The 25945-nt window shown below is 52.1% G+C and overlaps 1 protein-coding gene across 1 annotated transcript in view; it reads right to left on the bottom strand.

Annotated features, from left to right (window-relative positions):
* Positions 1-541: 541 nt before the first annotated feature.
* Positions 542-25945, bottom strand: part of PTK7 (protein tyrosine kinase 7 (inactive)) — a 37594-nt gene continuing 12190 nt past the window's right edge. Inside the window, exons 2-20 of the mRNA XM_064647844.1 lie at positions 13852-14145; positions 13221-13323; positions 12493-12683; positions 11687-11834; positions 10594-10724; positions 10068-10334; positions 9712-9845; positions 9185-9320; positions 8931-9050; positions 8615-8764; positions 8187-8337; positions 7706-7833; positions 7198-7401; positions 3137-3292; positions 2724-2956; positions 2097-2177; positions 1865-2016; positions 1609-1787; positions 542-1387 (exon numbers count right to left, since the gene is read on the bottom strand). Coding sequence (XP_064503914.1) covers positions 1227-1387; positions 1609-1787; positions 1865-2016; positions 2097-2177; positions 2724-2956; positions 3137-3292; positions 7198-7401; positions 7706-7833; positions 8187-8337; positions 8615-8764; positions 8931-9050; positions 9185-9320; positions 9712-9845; positions 10068-10334; positions 10594-10724; positions 11687-11834; positions 12493-12683; positions 13221-13323; positions 13852-14145 — 3119 coding nt within the window. The 3' untranslated portion in view covers positions 542-1226. The remainder of the gene's footprint in view (positions 1388-1608; positions 1788-1864; positions 2017-2096; positions 2178-2723; positions 2957-3136; positions 3293-7197; positions 7402-7705; positions 7834-8186; positions 8338-8614; positions 8765-8930; positions 9051-9184; positions 9321-9711; positions 9846-10067; positions 10335-10593; positions 10725-11686; positions 11835-12492; positions 12684-13220; positions 13324-13851; positions 14146-25945) is intronic.

The following is a 25945-nucleotide window of genomic DNA, read 5'->3' as shown; positions in this document are numbered from 1 at the left end:
CCACCTTTCTTTTCCCAAGAAGAGACTGCCAGGACCCTGCCACTGCTCTGGGCCATTAGCACAGAGAGGGTTGCAGACCACATATGACAGCAGGATTTCCCCCAGTATCCCCATACAGGCCCGGCCCTACTAGCTTCTGTGTTCCTCAAGTAGTAGCAGCTGTGCAAAAACACAACCCAGTGCTGGCTGCAAAGCTGCCCCAGGCCACAGAGGTATGTGCACAAATCCCATTACTACCTGAACTGGAGGGAGACTGTCAACGGGTCCATAAGTGGTTGTTTGCTTGGAGTTTGAGAGGGACATTTTCTCTTGAGACACCTGTTCCTGTTGGAAGGCAACCCATGACTGCCCAGAGAGACAGTAGGTGCTGAGGCAAAGTGCTCCCTCAGGAACACAAAGCTCAAATTCATCTGAGAAGGGGGCTAAAGGGCTAAACACAGGAGACAGACGCCTGAAGAACTGGCCCCCAACCCTTCCCAGGAGCTATGTGGAAGAAAACAGCTATCTGACAGCAGCATCTTACAAAGACAAAAAAAACCCAAAAAAAAAAAGCGCCTTCTTTATTGAGAGCAGCACATAAAAACCCAACAAAACCCAATCCTTCTTGGCTGCAGTACCCTCCACTCAAGCAAACAAACTAACCCACTCTAGGCTGCATTCCAGTAACAGAAATACTATGGTAGGGAGGAGTCAGCGCTCTGGAAGAGGGAGAGGGAGAGAGGGGGCTCTGCCCGGAGTCATAGTACAAAAAAAGGCACAGGGTAACTGGGAAAGGTAGTGAGCTCCTTCATATGCCAGGCACTTTGTGCTCCTGTTGGCTGGCCTGTACCCATGGGGGTGTGGGGAAGTCAGGCATGCCTAGCACAGATGGACGGAGAGAGAGGCTGGGCCAGGCCGGCAGGTATGGACGTGGTGAGCAGGGACACCCCAGCTCTCACTGGATGAGGGGGAGCTGCGCTCCATCCACACCAGCAGCCTAAGGGCACCGGGCTGAGCAGGCGGAGAGCAGGAGGCAGCAAGGGCTGTCTTTTGGGACATGTGGAGGAGGGAGGTGGGGCTGGGGTACACTGGCTTGTGCTTTGAGTTCAGCAGCTGCTGGCACTGAGCTGCTTGCTGGCGCATTGGGGTCGGGCTCAGCAAGGGGCTGCAGGAGTGCCAGGGGCTCCCCAGGCACATAGAGACCCCCTTCCACCCCGCCACGTCCTTCACCAGCAAGGGCCGGATGCTCAGGCTTTGCTGTCAGCTGAGCTGTCCCCAAGGGTGGTGGCAAGCTCACTGAAGGAGGGCCGATCCTTAGGGCTGGGGGCCCAGCAGCGCTGCATCAGCTTGGCCAGGCGGGAAGGGCAGCCCTCGGGGTGCGGGAGCTTCGTCTTTCCTGACTGCAGACCTGGCATGAAAGAAAAGTTCAAAGGGCAATAGGGAAGGGCTGTGATCCTCTCTGTGGAGTGCAAGGAGGGCAGCAATTCTCCATGCAGGCTGGGACAGCCTCCTCAGACAGATTAGCACCATGTCAAGAGGAGGGACATCACACAGCTTGTCTGGCCACCCTTACCACACGAAAAGAAATAAGGCTACAATTTCAGAGACAGCGCAAGGTACTCCACATACCTGCTAAGACCTCATCATCTGCCAGTGGAGTGTAGGGCATCTCCCCATGCGTGAAGACCTCCCACATGAGCACCCCAAAGGACCACACGTCCGACTTAGTGGAGAACTCATCTTCCAGCACAGCCTCAGGTGGCATCCAGCGCAGCGGGATCCAGGCCTGGCGGAAGTGGTAGTACTCACTGTGGGCAGGACAGGCAGGCAATGAGATTGGCGCCATTCCACCCCCATTCATTCCCCTATCAGGCTCCCACTTGACCTGTTGTACACGTCCTTGCTGAGGCTCAGGGATGAGACCTTGACCTGCCGCTGGGCACTGACCAGGCAGTTCCTGGCTGCCAAGTCCCGGTGCACAAACCTGCCATTGGAGAGATGCTCCATCCCCAGGGCCACCTGTGTGCAGAGAGACACCTGACCCCAGAGAGGTGTCAGCACTGGCTGTCCTCCTTTAGGTCCCCAACCCCACAGCACTTCAAAAGCTGCACTGTCACCTTATGTTTGGTAGTGAGAGGCTGTGGCTTCAGAGACTCATCTTTGCTCTTCGAGATCCTCAGGAACTGCTTCAGGTCCCCCTGGGAGACAGACAGCAATTAAGACACAGCACCTCTACATGCGGCCAGTCTCATCAGTCCTTGCAGTGCCTGGATTTGGCAGACCCACAGATCCTCATCTCCTGATCCATGGTCCCTGCCTTGCAGGGCAAGCCAGTATCTTGCTTCTGGGCCTCAACTGGCTACAATCAGGGCAAGCAGGTCTTAAGTTTCCAGGAGGTTTTTCATGCCCCAGATTGATTTCTCTCCTACAAACTCCAGACTGCCTATAGCCCTTAGCATTCACAGCCATTCTGCAGCATGCTGTCCCACAGCTTAGCTTACACAGCTGAGTCCAGGACATAAACCAGGAATCAGGAGGATGTAAAGAACAGTCACCTCCAGGTCTTGCAGAAGAACTTCATTCCCCTTGAGACTCCTCCACAAGTTGGGAACAGCAGTAAGCTCAGCCTGGTATCCCTACACCTTGCCTGCCCTGTGCTGCCAGCCTGTTGTCACACTTGCAAGCCCCATGCCACTGTTGTCATCCCCCTGCTTCACTGCAGGCACTGCTGGTAGGGCCCTTACCAAGTCCACATACTCCAGGACCATGTAGTGTGGCTCTGCCTCACGGCACAGCCCCAACAGCCGCACCACGTTGGAGTGGTTCAGCTTGCCAAACATCTCTGCCTCTCGACGGAAGTCCAGCTGCAGCTGCTCATCCCTCGTCTGCAGGCTCTTCACCAGGACCAGCACTTCCCCCTCACCATCTTCTGCACCTTTGGCCTTGGCCAGGAACACTTCGCCAAACTCACCCCTGCCTGAAAGTGCAGAGAAGCACATGGGAAGAGAGCGTGTGTTAGGACAGCATGTGTATTTGACAGTCCAGTGGCTGCAGGGCCCTCAGTACCCCAGCACATTCCATTTTTTGGCTAGGACAGCTGGGGTTTCAGTCAGGTTTCCTGCTGGAGAGGGGTCAGGGCCAGGGTGGCCCAGCATACCCAGGGTTGTGATCGTCTGCAGGTTGGAACGTGGAAAGTGCATCTTGTCAGTAGCACTGTGCCGCTTGCTGGGCCCAGAGCTGCTGCCCAGGTTGGTCAAGGCCACTTCTTCCTGAATCTCTGCTGTCATCTGCCCATTCTGCAGCAAAGCACCACCTGTGAGGGAAGCACAAATGGCTTCAGCATCCTGCCAGGCTGTGCAGAGAATGTTATATTGGGGCTTAACCCCTTCTGAGCCTCTGACACTCCAAGCACTCACAACTGGCTCCAAGCACCCCAGCTTGATGTCTAGCCCCAGGCAACAGAGTGGCCTTCATGCAGTTGTTCCCTCTGGGCTCAGTTCCGGCCTCATCTCTGGCAGCCCTGCAGCCACCCTTGAAATCAGATGCTGAGCAATGGCTTTGGTCCCAGAACCAGCCAGCCCCATCTGGCCTTGTCCATCCCATGCCACTCAGTCATTCCAAAGCGGTGGCTACATCCAAACTACCACTGACAAAACTCCGCAGATCAACAGCAGAGGATGAGGCATGACAGAGAGATGGAGCAGAGTGAACCCTGCTCACTATAAGCACAGTCTCGTGATGCCAAAGAGCATCTCAAGTCTATCTGGCCTCAGCTGCTGCTGTCTTGATGTCCCTGCTTGTTACACACTTCCCAGCAAGCCAGCAATGCTCATGTCTTCGGAAATCTTGAACCTGTAAGACCAGATCAGTCTGGACTTTAACTGGCTTCGTTAAAGCAGTGCTGGGAAGTGCTGTCCTTGCAATCAATCCCAGTAAATTTTCTGCACAGGAACTCCACTAGAAATTTCCTTAGCATAAACAGAAGCCAAAGAACAGGACAAAACATTATTGCCTTGAGAAAGCAGAGAACCGTGCATTTTACAGGCAGCTTGTAGAAGAACAACTGCATAGATAGGAAACCTTGATTTTAAAGGCATTTTGGATCAATTTGGATCAGACCTGGTACTTTGGAAATGGTACTTTCCATGAGCTGAAGGCAGGAGTTGGAATGTAAAGGAGGGCACAGCTCTGAGCTAAGGTGGCTGACACACTCTTAAGCATCACTCTGTGTACTACTGTGCACACTGCATTTCAGCTAGTCCTGAAACAAGCATTAGGCAAACACTTAGCCATGCAAAAGGAAATCACAAAATTAAGACTTAACCCAACAAAAAATTAACTCCAACAGGAATCCCACTGCCTGTAATTTCCATCAAAGGTTATTGTATAGCAGTGCGTGTACATTCATGCTTACAATGAAGGTGTACAAGAGAGGTACCAGCACATCCTGAGCAGGTTTGGCCACCCTGACAGGGACCATGACTTTATCACGGGTAGGACTGCAGCTGTGAACACTGAGTTATGTTGACTTAAGAGCCATGGCTACTGACAGCCGTACACTCTCACATGCTGGAGTAAGATTTGCAGAAGACAATAGTGAAAAAACACCACCTATCCTATAAATCAAAACTTGATGCTACTTAAACTCTCCCTGTTTTTACACTAATTATCAGCAGGACTGTTTGACCCTGTGCTGTCTGCACTCATGACTGATCATGTCTTAAGACTACAAGCTTCACGCCAAGAAGATAACACAAGAAGACCACTGCAACTGTGCCAAGAAAATCCCAAAGGCTGTAGAGTGAGTGTGCTGCCACTGAGAGACAGCACCAGCAGGCAGCAAGAACAGATGCTTTTGAGAACAGACTGTTTTACAGAGCTTGGAAAAGGCAGTTAATAATAGGGGGACTGCAAAAATAACAGGAATTTAATCTGTGTATCCAGCAATCCAGAGGCAAACCAAGTGTAAAGAAATGGCCTACTTTGCCCACCTGCCTGCAACACCTGAAGAAAGAGACAATGCCATCCTGCCCTAGAGACATTAGCACATGCCACCTCAGAAATCAGTCCCCACAGCCATTAGCCTCCCCATATGCTATGTCTGTATTCACAAAAAAAAAAAAAGCAGCACAGTCAGACAGAGGGATACTGAGAGCAAGCACCCTTTTTATAGAGGCTGTGGCACAACAAGGACATGACCTTGGAAGGTAAACTGACTGGTTAGGAGTGGACTGAGCCATAGGAAATCCATAGGAAGGATCTACTGCACATCCATAGGAAGGTCAAATCTTTCTGGATTCTGAGGGCACTGGACAAGTCAGCTGGTAGTCAGCCAGGGAATACTTGTAGTTACTGAGGTAGGTGCTGAGATACTTCAGCTTAAGAGGGACCATATCAAAAAGAGGCATAGAGTCAGATCTTTGAAGACTATGGTGAGTGGGATGACTCCAATGGAGCTGAGAGCAAACACAAACCACTTCTCCAGACAGGCTATGAAGAGGAATGTAGACATCTGGGCAGCTGGATCTGCTTGTAGCAGTGAGGATGCATCTCTCTGATAGCTAAAGTGGTTACAGATGAAGGCAATAAGAAGAGGCAAACTCTGGCAGAATAAAAATATAATAAAGAGAGGCCAAGATAAAAATTTGAGACCACCTCAAAAAAGATTTTAAAAAAATCCTGTCCCAGGAAGAAGATGTTGGCCAGTGCCTGCTGACACAGGTGAGCTGCCTGTGACTTGTCCACAGAAAGAGTTCACAGTAGTGATAGCAGCAGACCACAAAGCTGCAGAGATGCTCCCACATGCCTGCTCCCAGGGAGTTCCCCACAGCCAGACTTCTCTTCTGGAGGTTTGGCTCTGTTCAAAGTACCAATGCAAGAGGAAAACCAGGAGACAAATCCAGCAGTTATGTTTTGCCAGGCCCTCACAGCAATTCACACGTGATCAAGTCATGGCTGTGTGCTAGATAGAGAATTGGGAGGGGAAACATGTGCACTTATGGGGAGGTATCGGGAGATTCAGGGGATTAAGGACAGCAAACTCGACTGTGCTCCATCACTTACAAGTCCTCACTAGTATCAGTGATGCAAGGACAACCACGTTGTCAGGAGAAAGCTGAAACAGCTTTTGGAAATGAAAATTATGCCCCAGAGATCTCTTGGGTTCATTGAAGGAGTCCTGTAGCTCATGCACAATGGGAACCCAGTTTAATCTATTTGCTGGGTCTCATGGAAACAGCTGTTAAAGAGCAGCTCAGCTGCTACAGGACATGAGGAAACATCCTCCAACGGACACACAGAAGGTAGGAATCATGGCAGTACAACACGTTGCCAACATGGATGGGGTACTGCTGGCAGCTGTTTGCCAAAGCTGCCAGTGCAGCTAGCAGCAAAGACAGAGGCCAGCTGTGGCCAGCTGCAGTGACACTGAGAACTGGGAGGTGCAGCCAAAGATGCAATGTGAAGCCCGAGGAAAGCAATGTCTTATCCACAGTGGTGGGCTCAGCCAGCTCTGTCAACAGGGAACTGAAGCCAGGGGCACAGCTGGGAAGAAGACATAGCACAGCTGTGTCACTCTGCAAGGTGGACGCACCAAATCCTGTCTGGGGCTCCCCATCCCAGGAAGGTGACAGCACAACCAGAAAAGGCACACGCAGGAACAACCAGACATACAAAAAAGTTGTGTGTTCCAGTGCAGAGCTGGTAAGTGACAAGCTTGAAAAGCAAAGAGAGAATTTTTAGATAATCTGTTATGCTCCAGAAGTCCTTGTTGGAGAATGCTGTAGATGCTCAAAGCTTGTAAGGGTTTCAGGGATAACAAAGTGAGTTCAATGAAGCAACTTCTCTCCAGCACCAGGAGCTGCTGAGCTGTGATTTGAAGAGGCCAGCAGAGTACAACTATTTCATTACATTGCAATAGGGATCCTTTCCTCCCCTGGTGTATATGATGCCATGTACAGGTGCTGGGATGCAGGAGTAATACATAACTCAGCAGAAAGAGATGCCCACAATGACAGGCTGGGACGCAGGTTTCACACCGACTTTCCTATTTCTCACCTGGTAGCAGGTCTCTGCCACCAGCCATAGACAGAACCAAGAACAAGAGACCAAGGGCAAGGAATCGCCCCGTTCCCTGGGAACTCCCTGCCCCTCAGACCCTCCAGCACAGGCATAGGGGGCCAGCAGTGAAATCCCCACCCTCAGGGGTGTCAGCCTCACCATTCAGACACTCCATTTCGGGCTCCTCGCCCTCTGGGTGCTTCTTCAGTCTCTTGGCTTTTCTCCGCTTCTTACAGTAGAACATCAGCCCCAGCACAATAATAATATAGGCAACAGCTGCCCCCACCGAAAGCCCAATGGTCTGGATCATCTTGTAGGGTGTGTGGCTGCCAAGTCCCTCATCCTCTTCTGCTGCTGGCTTATCTGTGGAGCAGAGAGCACCAACCACATGAGGGTGTGGAGAGATCTCCCAAATCCTGCTCAGGAATGTGCTGTAGGAATGAGAAAAGCCCCACCCTCCACCTGCTGCTGTGGCCACCTCCTCATCCAGGCACAGCAAGCTGGGCACATCCCACAGCACACTGTGCTGCATCCCTATGGGGATGATGTTGTGACTACCTGACAGGCATGACCTGACATGTAGCACCCACATATAAGGCCAGAAGCAAGGCCTAGAATTGCCAGGGATCCCAGGAGGCCACGTCCCAACACTGGGCACCTCCCTTACCTACAACATATAGGAAGGCCTCGCGGTGCTTGATGTTGCAGCTGTTGCCAGCGATACAGGTGTATTTTCCAGAGTCCTCGGTGGTGACGTCGTAAATCACCAGGGAGCCATTGGGCATGATCTGAATCCTGCCAATCACACACATAGAGCTCTTTGCAAACACCAGAAGGATGAGGCAGACTTGGGGCACCTGAAGCCCCATCTGTCCAGAATGCCTCAGCCCCACGTCCCTCGTGCAATCATCTTCAGTCTCAGGCTGTGCAACGCTCAAGAACAAATGACTGCAGCTCAATCACAGCTTGGCAGGCTGTGCCAGAAAGAGTAACCCTGGGACCAGGGGAGTCCAGGTCCTGGCACATGGAGACAACTATGTGTCCACCAAGCTGGGAACCCAAGATTGCACTGCTGGCACCCACATACTGAGTAGGCAAGGGGAACATCAGGCTGCACCATATTTCAGCTTGGAATGGAGGCTGTATACCTGGGCAGCAGCTTGCCAGGATCCAAAATCTTGTCCTTCCCTTTCCACTGGATGTGCGGTATGGGGTCCCCCTCTGCCTGGCACTGGAACATGGCTGTGTGCCCCTGGTACACCGTTGTGGGCTCTGGCTCTAGCTTGAAGGTGACATAAACTGAAGGCAGAGAGACCAATGCGAACACTATCAGTTCCTGGGAACGGTGCTCAGCTCCCACAAGGGTGCAGGGCCAGCACTGGCACAGTGGCACATGCCCTCTGAGGCTGCATGCAAAGCACTGACAAATCAGACACTTGAGTGCCACAGGGCACAGCTTGGGGTCAGGCCAGACATTGCTTTCTCTGCAGGGATATGCCAGTTGGGTGCCGCCCAGGCAAACCCACTGCAAGGCCAGCTCAGTAGGAAACCCACCTGGCTGCTGCAGAGCCCTCACCTGCTACCACAAGCTGCACGGTGGCACGGATCTCGCCCTGTGGCCTGTTGGAGGCGATGCATGTGTAGTTCCCTGAATCGCTCCTGCTCACCTTGTGGAAGGACAAGACACCAGCATTGTGGCTGACATGGGATGGCAGGCTGCTCCCATCTGCAGGACACAAGAAGATGGATGGACCAGTCATGCATGAAGCACTGTGCCACATGGCAGCTTCCTAGGCAGCCATAGCACCGCTGCTTCACCCACATTGGAGGTGGGACAAAGTTCCTGGGGCCCCAGGTCAGAAACAGACATATCACATCCAAGTCTCTCTTACCTGTTTTAGTCCACTGGATGGTGGGTTTTTCCCGGCCAGTGGCTGAGCAGGATACTGTAACCTCTTTATCAAATTCCATGCACTGCAGTGGCTGGGGTGGCGGGGTGAACTTCAGCTTCTCTGCAATAGACAGATGCGCTGTTTTACACCCCCCACAGCCACAGGAGGCACTGGAGCCACAGGTATCACACCTGCACCCTGCCAGGCAAAAGAGGTCCCCACAAGGGAAGGAGGTGAGGTGACTGTCAGCATACCTAGCACGTGCACTCGTGCGTACCCCTCGATGCTGCCTGCTGGTGTGCTGCTCACGCACTTGTACATGGTCCCATCATACACCTCCACGTTGTTGATGCGCAGCGTCCCATTGTCAGAAATCTCAAACCGTGAGTCCTGCCCAGAGGGAGGGAAGGAGAAGGGCAGAAATGACACTGTCACCAGCCCTGGGCTCAGCCCTTGCTTGTGGCACTTCTGACACTCCACATGCCCACACCATGCTTCAGATAGACATATCCCTGCTGAGACCCACATGGAGAACTGAGACAAGCTGCAGTGACCTTTCTGTTGTCACTGCCCCAAAAGCACAGGGCTGACTGGCAGCCAAGTGGCGAGAGACAGCCAGTTGTGTATCAATACATCAGAGGGATGAAGATAGTGGCAGGAACATGGCCAAAGTGGGGGTGACAGGGATGCTGGGCCTAGGAAAAGGTGAAAAACAACAGCAGCAGAGCAGGTGCCCAGCAGAAGTGCCCACAACTAGCAGGGGCTTGCCCCATCACCTCACCTCAGAAATGGAGACACCGTTGCGGTACCAGGTGACAGTAGGTTTCAGGGAGGCCTTGCTGAGGCAGTGCAGGTATCCTGGCTTACTCTCCTCCAGCTGGCTGTCCTTGGGCATCTCCACCCACTTGGGTACCGCTGGGCACGAAGGCAAGGGGTTACACAGGGCCACTCACTATCCCCCTGACCAGCACCAGTGCAGACCAGACACGCAGTGTGCAGCCAGACAGGGGGCCTGGCAGCTCAACCATGAGAGAAGTGCCTGTCTGTATCAGAGAGGTGATGCACCATGCTGCCCCAGCTCACCTTAACCCCCATCCAGCCCCTTTTCTGCTCCCCCCTTCTCAGAAAGTTGCCTACTAGCCACAGTGATGCTCAGCTCCTGTTTTTTCTCTCCAGCCTTGTTGGCAGCATGGCACGTGTAGATCCCTGCATCCATCTCAGTGATACTGGTAAAAACAAGCTGCTCTGCCTCTTGGTACACCCTGCCAGCAGTGGGAATTCGTTCCTGGTTCCTCTCCCACCAGACCTGGGGGGTGGGTACACCTCGCGGGGCAGTGCAGGACACGCGATGCCCCTGGTTCGCCGTCAACACCTTCGGGGAGAAGGGTGCCATTTCTTCGATCTCTGAGAGGAGCAATAGACAGCAGAGCTCAAACAGGGCAGGAACATGCAGGAAACCCACCAGCATCATCATTCAGATGGGAGGCATCATTAGAGGTAGAGAGTGCACAAGCTATGTTTGCTCCCCTCATCCAGGCAGCAAGAATGGACCATTCCACAGATAAACCAAGCAGTTTTCCATGTACCATCGTCACACAGCTCCAGAGTGACACTGGAACTCTGGGACCCACTGCCCACCCTGTCACCAGCCCCAGGACCTCACCTGCTAGCCGCAGAGTCGCCTTCAATACAAGAGGTTTCCCCCTCTGCCCGTGGCCAACACACTTATAGACACCGGTGCTGCGAGCCCTCACCTGGGTGATCAGCAGGGAACCGTTGGTGAACACAGTGGTCCTGGGCACATGGGGAGAGAAGGGCTCAGTGGGCATCTCTGCAGGGCATGGGCCAGAGCTACAGCCCTGCAATGTCCCACACGAGCCCATGAAACCAAGAGGGAGACTGCGCTGAGCCAAAGCTTCCCAGTGTGGGGGGAGCAGCACACATACACAAGGAGATGGCAGGATACATTCTTCATGGAGGAAATGAGCTCACAGAAGTCTTTTTCCTGGTGAAGAGCTGGCTCCCATCAAAAGATGCATCACGAAACTGGGCCAGTTCCGAGAGAAGGAACAGCCAGGAGAGGGGGCAGGGGGCACAAGGTGGTGCCCAGGAGCTGCCGGGCCAAGGGCATCTGGCACCCGGGCAGCACTGCTTGCCTTGCACAGTCCGGTTGAGAGACAGCCGGCCTCCAGGATCACTGTTCCCAGCTCTGCGGACTGACTAGGTGTCTGGGGCTCAGAAAGGTTCCTGGCTTTGGGGATCACCATGCACTGGTATCTGGCAGTGCAAGAGAGCCATGCACCCAGTGATTGCTGTGCAGATGCTGGGGGTTGGGGATTTGGGGATCACCACGTGTGGGCATCTGGTACTGGGACACATTCCTGACTGTGAATTGTCCCAAGTCAGTGACTGGAGCTTGAGCAGTCCCTGGCTCCATGAAATCACCACACTCAGACATCTGGGGCTGGGAGACATCCCCAGCTGTAGGGGCCATCATTCAGGGGCATCTAGAACTGACAGCCCCATGGACTCATTTGAGGACAAACTACAAAGAGTCCTTTGCAGATAAAGCCATGCACAAGGACCAAGCCCCTACTAAACCCAAGCCAGCGAAGCTGAGAAACCAATCCCCATGGCCAGCCTGATGCTGCATGCTTGCCTTCATGCACAGACAGGGTTTGGCCTCTTTCTCTCACTTCCGGAACACAGTGCCCCTCTCCTCCCAGCCCTGCCCACATCACTGAGGTCCCTGTTACTTGGATCTGTTGGTGATGGGGTTGTCTTCAAAGAGCCATTCCTGGGTGGGAGGGGGCACGGCTGCAAACTGGCAGTCAAACATGGCCTCTTCATTCTTGGTCACAATGAGGTCCTGTGGGACGATCACTGCCTGAGGAAAGCTCTCATCTGCAATGGCAGAGACCACAGGAGGGTGAAAGGAACAAAATGGCCTGTGTCCCCTCACCAGTGCTCTGGGGGAAGCTCAAAGAAGAGGTGGATGCACCCTGCAAGCCCAAAGGAGACCGACACTCCAGCATGGCTGGAGTTATGGAATCAGAGCCCAGGACTGCATGTGGTAGCTGCCCTTCTGCTTCCAGCAAGGCCCTGAGCACCCTGGCTCCTAGCAAACAGATCAAAGTTGTCACTGGACTGCAAATTCCCTTGTCCAGTTCCAAATACCTCTCTAAGGTCAACATTTCCTGCCCTCCTTGGGTCTTGCCTCCAAAGGCCAACGGGAATCTACCCATGTGGCACTAATATTAGCAAAACCAGCAGTACCTACAGCTTCCAGGGTCCAAACCTGGTGCTCCACTACCAGAGACAACAGCATAAACCTGCTCCAGAAAAATACAATGGCAAATTAACACCTGTAGATAGGGCAGGGTTCAAATCTGGCCAGGATTTTCCAGACCTGTCTCTGGCCAGAAGCTTTGCACAGAGAAAGTCACACTAGCCTGACACTTCCCCTGCAGCCTGGCTCCTGGTCCTGCAGGAGAGGGGAGGCTGTTATCAGGGAAGTAAAACAGCTGAGCCTCCAGCCCTAAACAGCTGGGTCACAACTCACCAATGACATTCAGTGTGAAGTTGTTCTGGCTGCAGATGAAGCCAACGGCACTGCGGGCGCAGCAGTAGTAGAGCCCGTTGTCATCAGGGCTGGCACTCTGCAGGGTCAGAGTTCGCTCCTTGTTGCTGACAGAATAGGTGCTGCGGCCATCGGGGAGGGGGTTACCATCCCGAAACCACTGCCATGTGGGGCTGCAAGACAGGGACAAGAAGGTGACCAGCTGCATGGCACCGTCAGGGCTCCCCAGAGAGCAGGTGTGCAGAGGAGACAGCCCAGAGATGGCCCGTTTCCCTGGTTCTCCATCCCTGCTGCTGGCCCTGACACAGACACAAAGCCATGAGACGTGCAGCCAAGTGGATGGGACGTGACTGGAAAGCAACAGAGAGTGACTGCAGCACACCAAGCAGCTCAGCGACGGAACTGTGACAGCCCATTCTTACTGTGCTCCTCGCTACGCGGCTCTGAGGAAGCCGTTTGCCTTCTCCCACGGTGATCAGCCACAGGCTCAATCCTGCCTTTCGCCTTTCCTAGACTCTACTGAATTCTTGTAGGAGAGAGGAGGGTAGGTGGGGGAGAAGGAGAGAGAGAAAGGGCAGGGAAGAGAGAGAGAGAGAGAGAGAGAGAGAGAGAGAGAGAGAGAGAGAGAGAGAGAGAGAGAGGGGAAGAGCACACAGCCAAGGTGCAGGGGGACCCCTGGCAGGGTCCACTCCTCAGGAGGCAACCCTTACCGCGGGTGGCCATCGATGTGACACCGCAGCACCACTGTAGAGGAGGGCTGGATCTCAGCTATGCTGGCCGGCTGCTTCAGCACCACACTGCCCGTCTCAATCCCTGTAGGATCAAAGAATATCAACACAGCTGGCTCTCCAAACCTAATGAGCCCAGGTAATGATTACTGGTGACGCACAAATAACCAGAGCAGGCAGCAAGGGCACAAGCATGCTTAGAGACGCATAAGCCCTCAAGCCAGCACAGAGTAAAGGGACACCCACACTGCAAAGGTCCAACTTTGCTCTGTGTAGCTGTTCTCTGAGGGGTGTTCTGAAAAGATCTGCAGTGCCCAGGACACACTTGGTGCAGTAATGTCTCCGTTTCATATATACAAATGGGAATGACAGCATAAGAAAGCATCTCTGACAGTCTTGGTACACCAGAAGACACAAGAGGTCTAGAGGACATGTTAACTGGAGAGGAATCCTACCTGCACAGTCCAAGCTGTCCAACCCCTGCCTAGCCCCTACCCCCACAAGCATCAGCAAACAGTGTGGCAAAGCTGTTTCCAGCTTCAGGCCCTCCCCAGAGTGCTTCTCCCTGTCCACAGTGGGCAGCATCAGGCTGTTGCCTTCACCCCACACTCACACTTGATATTGAAAGATGCATTGGCTGTGTGGGCCTCCTCCCCAGTGAGCACGTTTCTCACTAGACACTGGAAGACCCCAACATCCCGGTGCCGATCGACAGCAGCAAACTGAAGGTTGCTGCCTTCCTTGAAGCGCTGCTCCGTGTCCTGAACGGGAAGCCCATTCTGCAGCCATTCAAACTCCACATCCGCTGGCTCTTTCACCTCGCAGCGGAGGATGGCACTGCGGCCATGCAGGGCATCCTGGGAGTACGGCTCTTTGGTGAAAAGGATTGTTGCCTGAGTCCCCATGGCTGCAAGACAGAAAATGGTGGGGGGCACGTTCAGAGCAAGGGGAGGAGGAGAAGGGATCAGGTAAGCATGTACTGTTCTCAAGGGTCTCTAGAGAGTCAAAACCACTGTGTTAGGAGAAACATATCCCAAAGCACATCTGTCAAAATCAATTCAGAGCTTAACAGATCTATGCTCAGATTCCAGCACAGCTGCTTTAAGCCTGTCTCTCCAGCCATCACTGGAACAGGGCTGCCTGAGCTTGCCAAGACAAGGAGAGCCTTCTGCTCTGGGGCCAGGGGAGTTAAGAGGGAGCTCCCATGATCCACTACTGAGTGTTAGTTACACTTTCAGCCTCAACAGAGAAGTGTCTTGCAGCTGGGAAGTCGGTCACCAAAACATTGGACAGCAACCAGCTTCCTGGGCAGTTCAGATGTTTCTTTGACCTCTTTTTGGGTCTTCTGGGATGCATCCTAAGTCCCAGCCATGCATCGAGACTGCCCCTGATCAGAAACACCTACAGACTGTTTCTAGGCTTTCCTCAAAGTTTCTCTCCCTGGTATTACATCTCCGTCTCACCTACACATCCTCAGAAATTACCCAGAAAAACACTTGTCTGGAACAGGGATTGTCTATGTGAATAAACACAGAAGTTGCTGGAGCACAGCTCAGGAGAATGACACCCCAAACTTATGCTGGTGACTCAGCCCTCTTGCAAGTTGAAGAGGAAACAAGAAATCCAATAGTTGACCTCGAGGTCTGATAGCAGCCTGAAGGGCTGGAAGCATCTTTCTACCACGATAGAAAACCCAAAGAACCCTCCTTGACACACTAAAGCCCACCCAAGATCTCAGGGTCCCAGGAACAGAGCAGCCAGTACTTGCCTAGGCAATGCCTGACACGGCTGCTGAGGGACGCTAGCACACTCCCAAAGCTGACTGCTGCCTGCCCACAGCCAGCCCTGCAGGCACTCTGTACAGTTACCAGCTGGCCACAGCAAGGAAAGCAGACAAAAGGGCAACTCAGCACATGCTGATGGCTGTTGGACTCTGTTCCCAGCAGCATGCTCTGTAGGTAAAGGGGTGAAGCCAGGCAGATTTCGAGCATCTCAGAATGAAGATGAGCAAGAAAGTGGTCAAAACAGCACATTCCCAGTGCTGAAAGCAAAACATGGTTGCCTGGACAAGTTACATGAACAAGATCCAAGTCCAGCTGAAAGGCAGTTTCTCTTAAGACACTCAGCCAGATCCTCCTGTGTGGTGTTTGTATACAAGCCTGGTAAAGGGAGACAATTTGACAGGACATCTCAGTCCCCAGAGCTAAGGGTAAGGGATCCTATTCCAAAAGAGGTGCTTTGAAGATCATCACATTCCAGAAAGCCTCAAGAGCCCTTCCCATGCTGGAAAGCCTTTGGAGCCTGCTACGCAGTGCAAGCACCAAGCGGAGCTGCTCACTGGTGTCCCAGTGCCAGCCACACATTTCCAATGTGGCTAGCCTGAGCTCTCCCACTCTCAGCAACAGCAAGGTATAGACACAGGTGCTTATCCAGTGCTGCTACTTCCCAGGATGCAGCTCCAATCTCCCAGCTCCAAACACATCAGCCAGGAGCAGGGGCACCTCAGCCCATATCTGCTAAAACCCTCTCCCCACAGTCCAGACAGAGAGAGCAACAAAGTCCTCCCATTGTGAAAATCATAGAAGCCTATTCCCAAAGACACTGGGGCAGAGGAAACAGTAGTCCAGAACCCAGAGGTCTTTCCTGCCTACAGACTGTGCAAAGTGTGACTCTGGGTACAAATCTAATTTTCAGTCACCCCAAAGAAGCCATTCGGAAGGAGGCAGCAAGGAACTGGGAGGTCACAGGAACAGCAGCGTACAACAACATACTGCAGGGTCTAGATTATGGATCTCATTGCAGCCTGGCTTTTTACCTTCAGCATACAGCTGAGTCACTGACTTTGGTGTGCAGGCAACATTCTCAAGGGACTGCCCTCAGTGAGATTAAGTCCCACAGTTCCTGGGTGGACATCATTTGCCATCTGTCCTCACAGAATTAAAGGTCACCAGGAGTAGCCACAGACTGACACCTGTGGCCTGAATGGCAGAGCTGCAGACAGTGATCGAAGTCCCATCTTTTGGGTCTCCTACTGAGCCAAGTCCCATCAACATGCTGTTCTCCAAAATCAGCATGTCCAGTGAAGTTTCCATCGCCAGCTACCATGCACCTCCCCTAAAGGTAGGACCTCTCCATCAGTCTGTGACACTTGTCCACTTGTGTCATGAACACCACAAGATGAACACATGCCCCAAGGTGACACAACATGTGGGAACATGTTCTTGCACAGGTACACACATCTAGTTCTCTGCACATCAGATCTGTCTCATCAAGAGCACTCAGCAGGGCAGCAACCACCCAACCTCACACAAACACAGCTATGTGCTCAATAGTCCAACAGCTCCAGAGCACCAGGAGCTGAGGTCATGCCAGAACAGGCTGCTTGGAGAGACAGAGAGGATGAAAGGGGAACAGAACAGTCAAATCCATTCAAGTTTGAACCTAGAGGAGCCGGATCTGTCTGTTTCCACAGATATGCCTCAGGGCACCAGGCACATGACCATCAAACCATATCTGTATGGTGCAAAGCATGTGCAAGGTGGCAGGGTGCATTAAGAGAGCTCATGAAGGAAACAGATTTGTTCTCCTCTTGGGGTCTCAGCCTACTGGTCATGCTAGTGCTGGAGTTTGTGATGAGGTCCCGCTCTCTGAAAGTATATGCCATTAGGGTATTAAGACATGATATTTTAAATTATAGTGTTTCTAGCATTAAATTAGCGACATTACCAATATAAGATTAAAGAACAGCAGAACTGCTTTCACCCCATCAGTGACAGCACAATTGCATTTTCCTCAGTGCTGATCAGCTGAGAGTTTTAGCTGCCTCATTATGCCCCATGTCCAGGTAGGACATGGCTCTGTGGACAGAGGGCATGATGAAGGGTTGGCACAAGTCCCACATGGGAAGCAGGGATTTTACCAGGTGTCAGGAAGCACTAGGATCCAGCTCCCTGGTGAAACAGGAGAAACTATTTATGTCCTTGTTTTCCATGCTGGGGAAATGGATACAAACATTTCAGCTCTAGCAAAATCCCTGTGATGAACATCTAATGAGCACAGGTGTCAAGGTAAATTGGGATAAATAAGTGTTAAAGTGCAGCAAGAGCCATAAACTTGTGTTTTGTTTTGACGATAGCATCTAAGGCGCCATTAATGAACTGGCTACACATGCTGGAAAACCATTGTCCCAACCATATATCAGGTTTGGACTGCAAGGAAAGACTGATAGCAGCTAGACGTAGTCCAGATGTTTTGGGTGGAAGACATCAGAAGTCCAGAGCTGGACACAGCTTTTCACAGTACTTTAATCCAGAGCACCAGGGCCCACTGTTCGGAGATGAGAAGTGCTGCACTTGCCCATAAGAGCTGTACAACCCTGGCCCAGGAAAGGGCTGCAGTAAGCAGGGTTCATGCATCCCCCCTACATCTCACCTGGGCCTTTGGGACAGAGGCTCAAGAAAGCTGTCCAAGGAGAGGGCTACTGTGTGGGATGCCATTACACCAGAGTTTGGGTAAAACCTGTATAAAGTCAACAATCTCCACCAGTGATGAATAAAGAAGAAAATTACTCTGCTTATTGTACTCACCAGTCGGAGGATCTCCCAGCTTCACTGTGTGGCAAAGTCAGGGCTGTGCATGGCTCAGCCACTGGTGGCTGCAAGAACTGCCCCAGCTGGCAGATGAGAGAACTCTTGCAGCACTGATGGAGAGCAAAGATGACCCCAGTACAATCTGACTGGACACCTTCCCAACAGCATGTTTCTGCTGTGGTTTCATGAGCTCATCTGGGCTAGGGCGCATTGCTGGGAGCTGCTGAAAGAAGCAAAATGACTCTTTCTATTCCCTTAATGAGAGCCACCTCAAAAACTACTCAGCAACACCAAGTTAGCTTAGCAAGACCAAGCCAGTGCAGAGCTCTCCCCAGCAAGACGGCTGGGCCAGCCACAGTCCTTGGCCAAAGCCAAGCAGCAGTCCCAAATGTGTACTCTGGCAAACACTCGGCCTCTGCATATGTATGTGACACAAGCCACCCCTGGCTGGGAGAAAAAGAAACCCTCAGCACATGTTTCTGGCCTAAAACCATCTCAACTGTGGCTACAGAAAGCTTTTCAGGAAAGCTTCAGCCAGATTAGACAAATATTGTTGAAATGCAGCACACTTGAAAACACCCAGTAGTGTGTTACCCAAAGGATATTTAATTGAAATGCAAACCCCTCCTGTTGGAGCAATAGATAAAGGTTAAGTGAATAGTCCAGGGAAGTTGAACTAGTACCTACAGGTCCTGAGGGTATCATTCCCACACACAGAGCAAATCACCTGGAGGGGACGTGCACCAGTAGGACGCACACGGACAGAGAAATGAGCAGGCTCAGATCACATCCTGGCTCTGAGATCATACGGCAAAGATCTGAACGCAGGAACACAGCATTTTTTATGCAGAAGTATCTCCTGCTCAAAACTAATTTCATTTATTTAAGGAGGCAAATATCAGCTCCCCAGGAAAAACATTCCACTAGATCTGCATTGCCAGTCCAAATTTCTACCAAGTGTATCTCAATTCACTTCTTGCTCTTGGTATGTCGCCAGGACTCAGCCATTGCCAGGTTCCAGCCTGAGCATGCGCAGAGCATTTCAGGGTGACAAATTAAATCATCAAAGCCGTATTCAGGACAGAGTTGTGAGGAACTCTATGAAATTAGCCACTGTTGTCTGAAGCTCTACGGGATTGCCAGGAAGCAAAGGGCTCTCCACACATCTGGCAAAGGAGACCCAGCCCCATGGTAGGCAACCCACTCAAAGGCTGCCACAGCATTAATGCAGTGATCTGGTAGCAGACTTAGCAGAGACTGGGAATGTCTTTGGTTTGGGACCATTCTCCAGAGCTAGAAGAGAGAGATATATCAGTATTGCTCTTTTCATCAGCCAGAGCTATAAGAAAACGCACCCAAAAAGTAATAAGGATCTGGGGGACCCATGGCAGAGCCGGGGGCTAGCACAGGGAAACTGGAGCTGAAATTTTGGGGGATTCCACATTCCCACCTGGGAAGCACCAGGTTTGGTATATCCCAAACACAGAGACATTGTAGGGCTCTGGGGGAAGAAGGTGACAGCAAACTGCCCAGCCCTATGTCTCAATGCTCACCTCTCAGGATGGACACTGTCCTCTCACTCTGTGCCATGGAGATAGCTGGGCAACGGGCTCCAACCTCATGGACTGCAGACCTTTGTAGGATGCTGGTCTTTGTAAGCACAGAGATACAGCCAGAAAATGTGTGGAATGGCAGAACTCAGCCTTGGGAGATCAGCCCTCTCTAAGTCTATATTTAGGGCTGCAGCCAACAAGAGGGTCCTGGCACAACCTGGACAGGCCTGGCAGTAACAGTACCAACCCCACCTTCTGCAAGAGGCCTGAGAGCACCAGGAATGCTGACTGGTGAGTCCCAGCCATGGTGCCAAGGCCAAATGTTCATGGTCATCTTACAGGCTGCAAGGGCATGGGGGGCAACATTACAAGCCAGGCCTCGACCCAAGCTGGGTTTTCCATCCACTGCTTTAATGCATCAGAGTACCAGTTCCACATGAGCACTTGCCTGGGGACTACACTCCAGTAGTCCAACACCATCTGGATACTGCAGAGCAACTGTCTAAGCTTGAGGAGACCAGGCAGCACATCTCCTGCCCTGCTTGAAAGGCCAAGTCACCTACATCTTGAAACAATCCAAAAATCACTGTCTCCTTGCCTGACGACATCACTTGGGAATGCAGCCTCAACCACAAAGCCCTCAGCTGCTTCACAGCCTCAGATTCCTGCTGAGTCCACAGCCGTCCCCCTCACCTAGAGCCAACAGGCAAGTCACCTGGCAGCTGGAACACAATGCAATGCTCCACATCCCTAGCCCCATGGGAGAAGCCATGCACCCTCAGGCATGCCCTGGGTCCCGTTCCTGGGCACCTCCTCCTCACCAAAGAGCTCTGAAAGGGAAAAGGAAAGGATCCATTTCACTGGGTACCCAAGAGCTCACCAATCTCTCGAGACACCACAGGATATGAGTAATCCCAAAGCTGTTTGCAACCAAACAAGGAACTAAAAGCATGGGAATGGGATTTGGGAGAGGGCTTTGTGCAAGTTTAAGGTTTCCTGGTTTGGCAAGCAAGCACAGCACTGTGGGGCTTCTGCAGCTTGTAGCCCAGCCTTACTCTCCAGCCAGGCCCCAGGGGAGACTGCAGACTTGCTTCCAGAAGCCTGCCCCTCTGCAGACTTGCTTCCAGAAGCACTTCAGCAAAATTCATCCTATGTCAGCTCAGCCAGATGTGCAAGCCAGTTCCTTTAACACTCTGCATGTGGAATGGCAGATTAGAGGATCTGTAATTCATCTGCAGCACCCAGGACAGCAAAGCCCAGAACATCTAAACTGCATCCATCCTTTCTCCCTAGAGGGGAACCCTCCTTCTCCTCCCCTGCTAGCAGGAGGTCTCAGAGCTGCCCCAGATGTGGAGGGGGATACTTGGTTTACAGGAAACAAAGACCCAAAAGTACCAGGATGCAATGGAAGAAGCCAGCTGCAAATACTGGCACAGCCAGCTTCACCAAGGAGCTGTTCTGGCAGACAACACAGCTGGCCAGCATTTGTCTGGCCTCTCAAAGTAGAGTTGGTGTCACGTGGCCCCATGCCAAAGCAAGGGAGCTCACAGCTGTGGAGCCAGCTCTTCACAGGGCTGCACAATGAGCATGCAACTCTCAGACCTGAGGTGGGAGCTGAATGTATTGACACCACCAGCTCAGCACCCAACAAGACAGAGAGCTTGGTAAAACACTGCTGAACATTTGTTCCCTGCCTGTTTTCAGTAACAGTTAGCAAGGATGTCATGATCCATTAGAAGGCACTGCTGCAGCACACAGGTGGGGAGCCTGCTCCCCCTGGCTCGCCAAACTTGCAGGGCCCTTTGCAACACCCAAGGAGCAAAGAGTACAGCCACTCAAGGAAGGCCCTGGGTACCTTGCAGCAACCACACAATGCACATTGCTGCAGAAAGGAGGCCAGGGATACAGCTGGGAGAAAGGAGGGTAACCTGGCCAGAGATGCCCTAGTCCTCACCACTACCTTGAGGCGGACAGCAGGAGTAGCCCAAATTCCATTCCCAGGCTACAGCCCTTCAGCCTAAAACTGAAAGACCAAGATTAAGAGGCACTTTCACCACTTTTTAATCAAGCTACCAACTCTGGGTGTGTCAGCTAATTAACAAACCACAGCAAAGCACGGTGGCAGCAATAGATTTTAGCCACCTAGGAGTCCACTGCCAATGCATCGCTACCCCACCATATCCACAGTGACCTCTATGTTTCTGCCACTGCCATTGCTCAGACCACTGAAGAAACAAAGCCTCTGCAATTCATCCAGCGGCAATACATGCTATTCCTCTTTGATGAGCAACCACTAAGGGAAACAGAAGATTTGGATGACCTAATGCACTCTGCACTCATATTGCACTGCAGCACTCACTCTCAGCTCCACAAACCCGTAACAAGGCAAGGAAGACACAGGCTCTGAAGCTGTCATTGTATCCCTCAGCAGCATGTTTAGCTGCTCATAAACCTGAGCAAAACCAACAAACCAGATCACAGCTTCAAAAATCACCTGGCTCTCTGCAAGCTCAGAGGCAGAGCTAAGGGTCACAAGAAAGGCAGACCTTGAAGGAAAAGAGAGAAGAGACTGAGAAGCTCACACTCAGGTCCCATGTCCCAAAGGAGGTCAATGTGGGGGGGACACAGATAGTCCCAAACACAGGACTGATTTATTACCATGTTCTCTGAGGAAGACATTGGGCCACAGCAGAAGTCTAGTGTCAAAGGCAACCATATGCACATTTTCAGAAAAGATCATGACCTGTGCTCCATCCCAAGGCCACAAAAGGCACAGCAGGGATGGTATTAGGGTTTGCAATCCAGGACTCTTACAGGTTTCAATAATACGCTCCCTAAGAGTGTTATCAAACAAGTCTTTTCTTTAGGAGTAATTTATTAAACATCACTGTCTGCAGGCAGCAATTCCTTCAGTTGCCAAGTTCTCAGGAATGGCTCCAGTACTTAGGCTTTGCTTTTAGTCACTCTTGGATCAAAGAGCAGCAGACTCTGTGTTCAAAGCCCTGGCTTGCTTCCAAAGGCTGGGCAATGAAATCACTGAGCTGGAGCATCCTGAGCTTGCTGGTCCAGAGGACTCACCAAGCCCCCTGTCAGAACACGGCTGCACTGCCTGCAGGCAGGTTTAACTCCTCATGTGCTGGGTGTGCACTTCTCACCAGTAGCTCAGCTCATGCAGGCTTGACAGCAGCTCCTAGAGGGGAGCACCAGTCCAGACACTGAAGAGCTGCTAACGCTCAGGACTGCAGCTCTCACCTGACAGCCTTTTCTTCCTGTGGCAGCCAGGCACAGGATGCACAGTCACACTGTCCATAGGATACTTAGGGCCCAATGGGTTTCACACATCTCTCTCGTTCTCTCTCATCCCCATCCACAATCATCATCCTAAGCTGTCAGCAGCACTTCTTTGCCTGCCAGCAGTGCTCGGGCTCCTTCCTACCCAGCCTCCACTCTAGACCAGGGGAGCCCCAAAGAGCAGCACATAGTAAAACCACTCACTCGGCCTCTTCTCCTGCCCTCTCTGCCACCACTGGACCAGCCAAGCACTTAGTATCTTGATCCCATCTCCTGCTCCCCATCCACTGGGGCCCACAGGATATAGACTGCTACAGAGCGAGCAATGCATGCCAGCATCTGCTCTTTGTCCCTGCGAGGCTCTCAGTGAGCACAGGGCCCCATACAGACCTCCCATTCATGGCTCAAGCAATCCATGTGTTTCCTGGCACAGTTCATTATGAACATGCTCCTATAAAAGCAGATTTTTGGCATGCCAGAACTGGGAACAACACATGGGTCAGCTCTCCCTTCCCTCCTGGTCACAAACACAGAGCCAGGAGGCTCATTTGCACCAGCTGAAGCTGTAGAAGTGGCAAGAGAAATCATGAATGCTTAATAACATGAGCAACCCCCTGCCCTGTGGGCTGGTCCCTATAGCCACATAAAGCAGCTGCTCGGAGCACGCCTGCTCCACACACAGCTTATTCCACTGCTCAGCAGATACCGTGGAAACAGCAGCCAAGCCAAACACCCAGAGATATTAGCATCTCCAAATGATTTCCAACCAGCATGTTCCTTTCTGCAAGAGGTTCCAGTTGAGAAAGCCTCTCACATGGATAGAGTTGCAATAAACCACTCTCTCCCAACAAGCCAGATGGAAAGGGTTTTTCATTCAGGCAAGGAGCTCTGAACATGGCAGACTTGGTCTGATCAAGCCCAACATCTGGAAAGTCTTTGGGCACCCATCATCTAAGCCTTCTAAACCTACATTGTTTCCCATTTACAGTTAAAAGTAAAAACAAAAACTCACTGCACCCAGGAAAACAATCGTGGGTACAAAGCAGCATTTCCAAGAAATGCTCTGCAAGAGCCAAAGCTGACTTTGGCTTCGTGAGCCAGAAGGAACTGGCTCCAGAAGCTCCAGGAGATCAAGATGATGATGAAATTGGGAAAACATCATCTATATGTCCCAACAGTTGTACCACGCATCTGGATCCAACAGCTCTGCTATGAGGGTGAGTTTGCTCAGATGACCACCAAACCTCTCCCTTTCGTGGCAGGTTGCTCCAGATTTGCAGGAGACACGATGCCTGCACACCACCACTTCATGCCAGTTATCACACCACCACACAGGATGGGAAGAACCATCCTGTTCTTCCCACTTCCTCCACGGATGGCCACATCAAATCAGCCTGTACCACAGCCATTTGCCTCTGTGAGCAAAATTTCAACTGCAAAGCACCCAGATACGCAATCTTCCAGGTTGGATTTACTGATCCGGAGGAAAAACAACCCAGAATCAAAGAAAGCACAGAGACATCCACATCCTCTAACAGCTGCTCATCCCACAGTACTTGCGTGTTTTGCTTGGGTCCCAAATGGAAACTGAGACTGGTCCATTCTTTCCTCAGCTCCATTCCTGTGTGCCAGTTCAAGATTACATCTGCCCAGGCCCCGGACACCTTCATGGACCCCACCAGGAGCCCTATGACTTCTGGCACAAGTAAGCCTTTGCTTGGAAACAACTTGGCTGCTGGCCTACCAACAAGTGTCAATTGCTCTGCTGCAGGACTGCAGCCTGAGCTCACTTCAGGTAGTCCACAACACCTCTCTCCACTGCTTTCTAGGTGGAGCACAACCAAGCAAACATTGAGAAGCCAATTCTGCCCTTCAAACCAAGCTTTAGAACTGGTGGGGAATTAAAAAAGAAAATTAAAAAAAGCTGCAACCACTTAGCACAATTCCCACTAGCCTCCCCAGAACTGTTCAAAGAAGCTCCAAGCTGTGGGGGATCCCTGCCCTTCAAGGCCCAGGATCCCATACGTGGGAATGGCCAAGCCCAGCTTCTGAGCAATTATCACAAGAAACCAGAATAAAGCCACTGCGGTTTGAACACTGTAAATCAATTGCTGGAGCAGACACTAAGGCAGAGCTCACAGTAATGCACTGGAGTACAGCTGGGCCACGGGAAGAGCTTGCTGCCACAGACAGCTCCAGTCCCAAAGCAGGCAGGTCCTACTCACACACCTGCTGCAGGAGAAAAGACCAGTATAACTGAGAAAAAAAGCTCACAAGGACAGTGAGCCCAGGTAACCAGCTGCAGACTCCTCCTGATTGTTCCAGCACATGTCAGGATAGATAGACCCTGGCACTGACTTCACTCGCCCACTCAGTTCAAACTAGTTTGGGGCTTCCCTGCCTCTGTTCCTTACATTGCCCATTCTACTTCCTCAGCCCAGACCCTGTGAATCCCAGCCCCCTCCCCAGCCACACATCCCTCCGGCTTCCTTCTTGCAAGACCATTCCAAACCGAGCTTCCTAACTCTGCCATAGGAGCTCTGCAGCCCTTAACTTTCATAGCTCCCTGCCTTCACCCTCACCAGAAGTGAGCAGAGACCCTGCCTCCCTGTGTGCTCAAAGCCAGGCAGCAGCCACCCCAAAGCAACAGCACATGATGATACCCTCTGCAGTCAGGGACAGGGCGGTAGTGGGGAGCGAGGTCTGGGGCAAGAACTAGCTGCTGCTTTGGCAATGAGCAAGAACAGCAAACAAGGGTGCTACTCTGCAGCCACAGAGTGATGGGAATATTTCGAGAGGTTCCTACTCATTCTCAAGCAGAGCAGGGCTGCTGCCAACCAATACTCCACTGCAGGCTTAACCAAGCTGGCAGGGCAGACACCATGCTGTGCAGTTTGTCTCCAAGGTTGCTGGATTCATTTGTGGTCTTTATGGAGGATGTCTGGGCTGAGCTGCACTTTGCCCTACAGTCTCTCACAACATCATAGCACCTTGCTCAAACAGGAAAAAGCTGGAGCGAGAGAGGGGAGTCCCCATGGTAGCCAAGCTCCTTGGCTCCCTGAAACAGCTGGGGCTGCTGAACCAGAACAACTGGCCTTGGCACTGCAGGAGCTCCCTGTCTGCCCTAGGAGTAGGTTGGCACCGCTCCGAGCAACAGGGCTACCGCCCGTGCTCCTGGCAACCACTGCAAGAGGAGGCATGGGCATCTCCCCATGGAGACATATCTGGACCCAGGAAAAGGATGCCATTCTGATGGGCCACTGAGGCCACTGTG

The sequence above is a fragment of the Pseudopipra pipra genome, chromosome 3, assembly GCF_036250125.1.
Source record: "Pseudopipra pipra isolate bDixPip1 chromosome 3, bDixPip1.hap1, whole genome shotgun sequence".
NCBI classification, from domain to species: domain Eukaryota; kingdom Metazoa; phylum Chordata; class Aves; order Passeriformes; family Pipridae; genus Pseudopipra; species Pseudopipra pipra.
The sequence above is the reverse complement of the archived record's forward strand: the minus strand, read 5'-3'. Positions and strand labels throughout refer to the sequence as shown.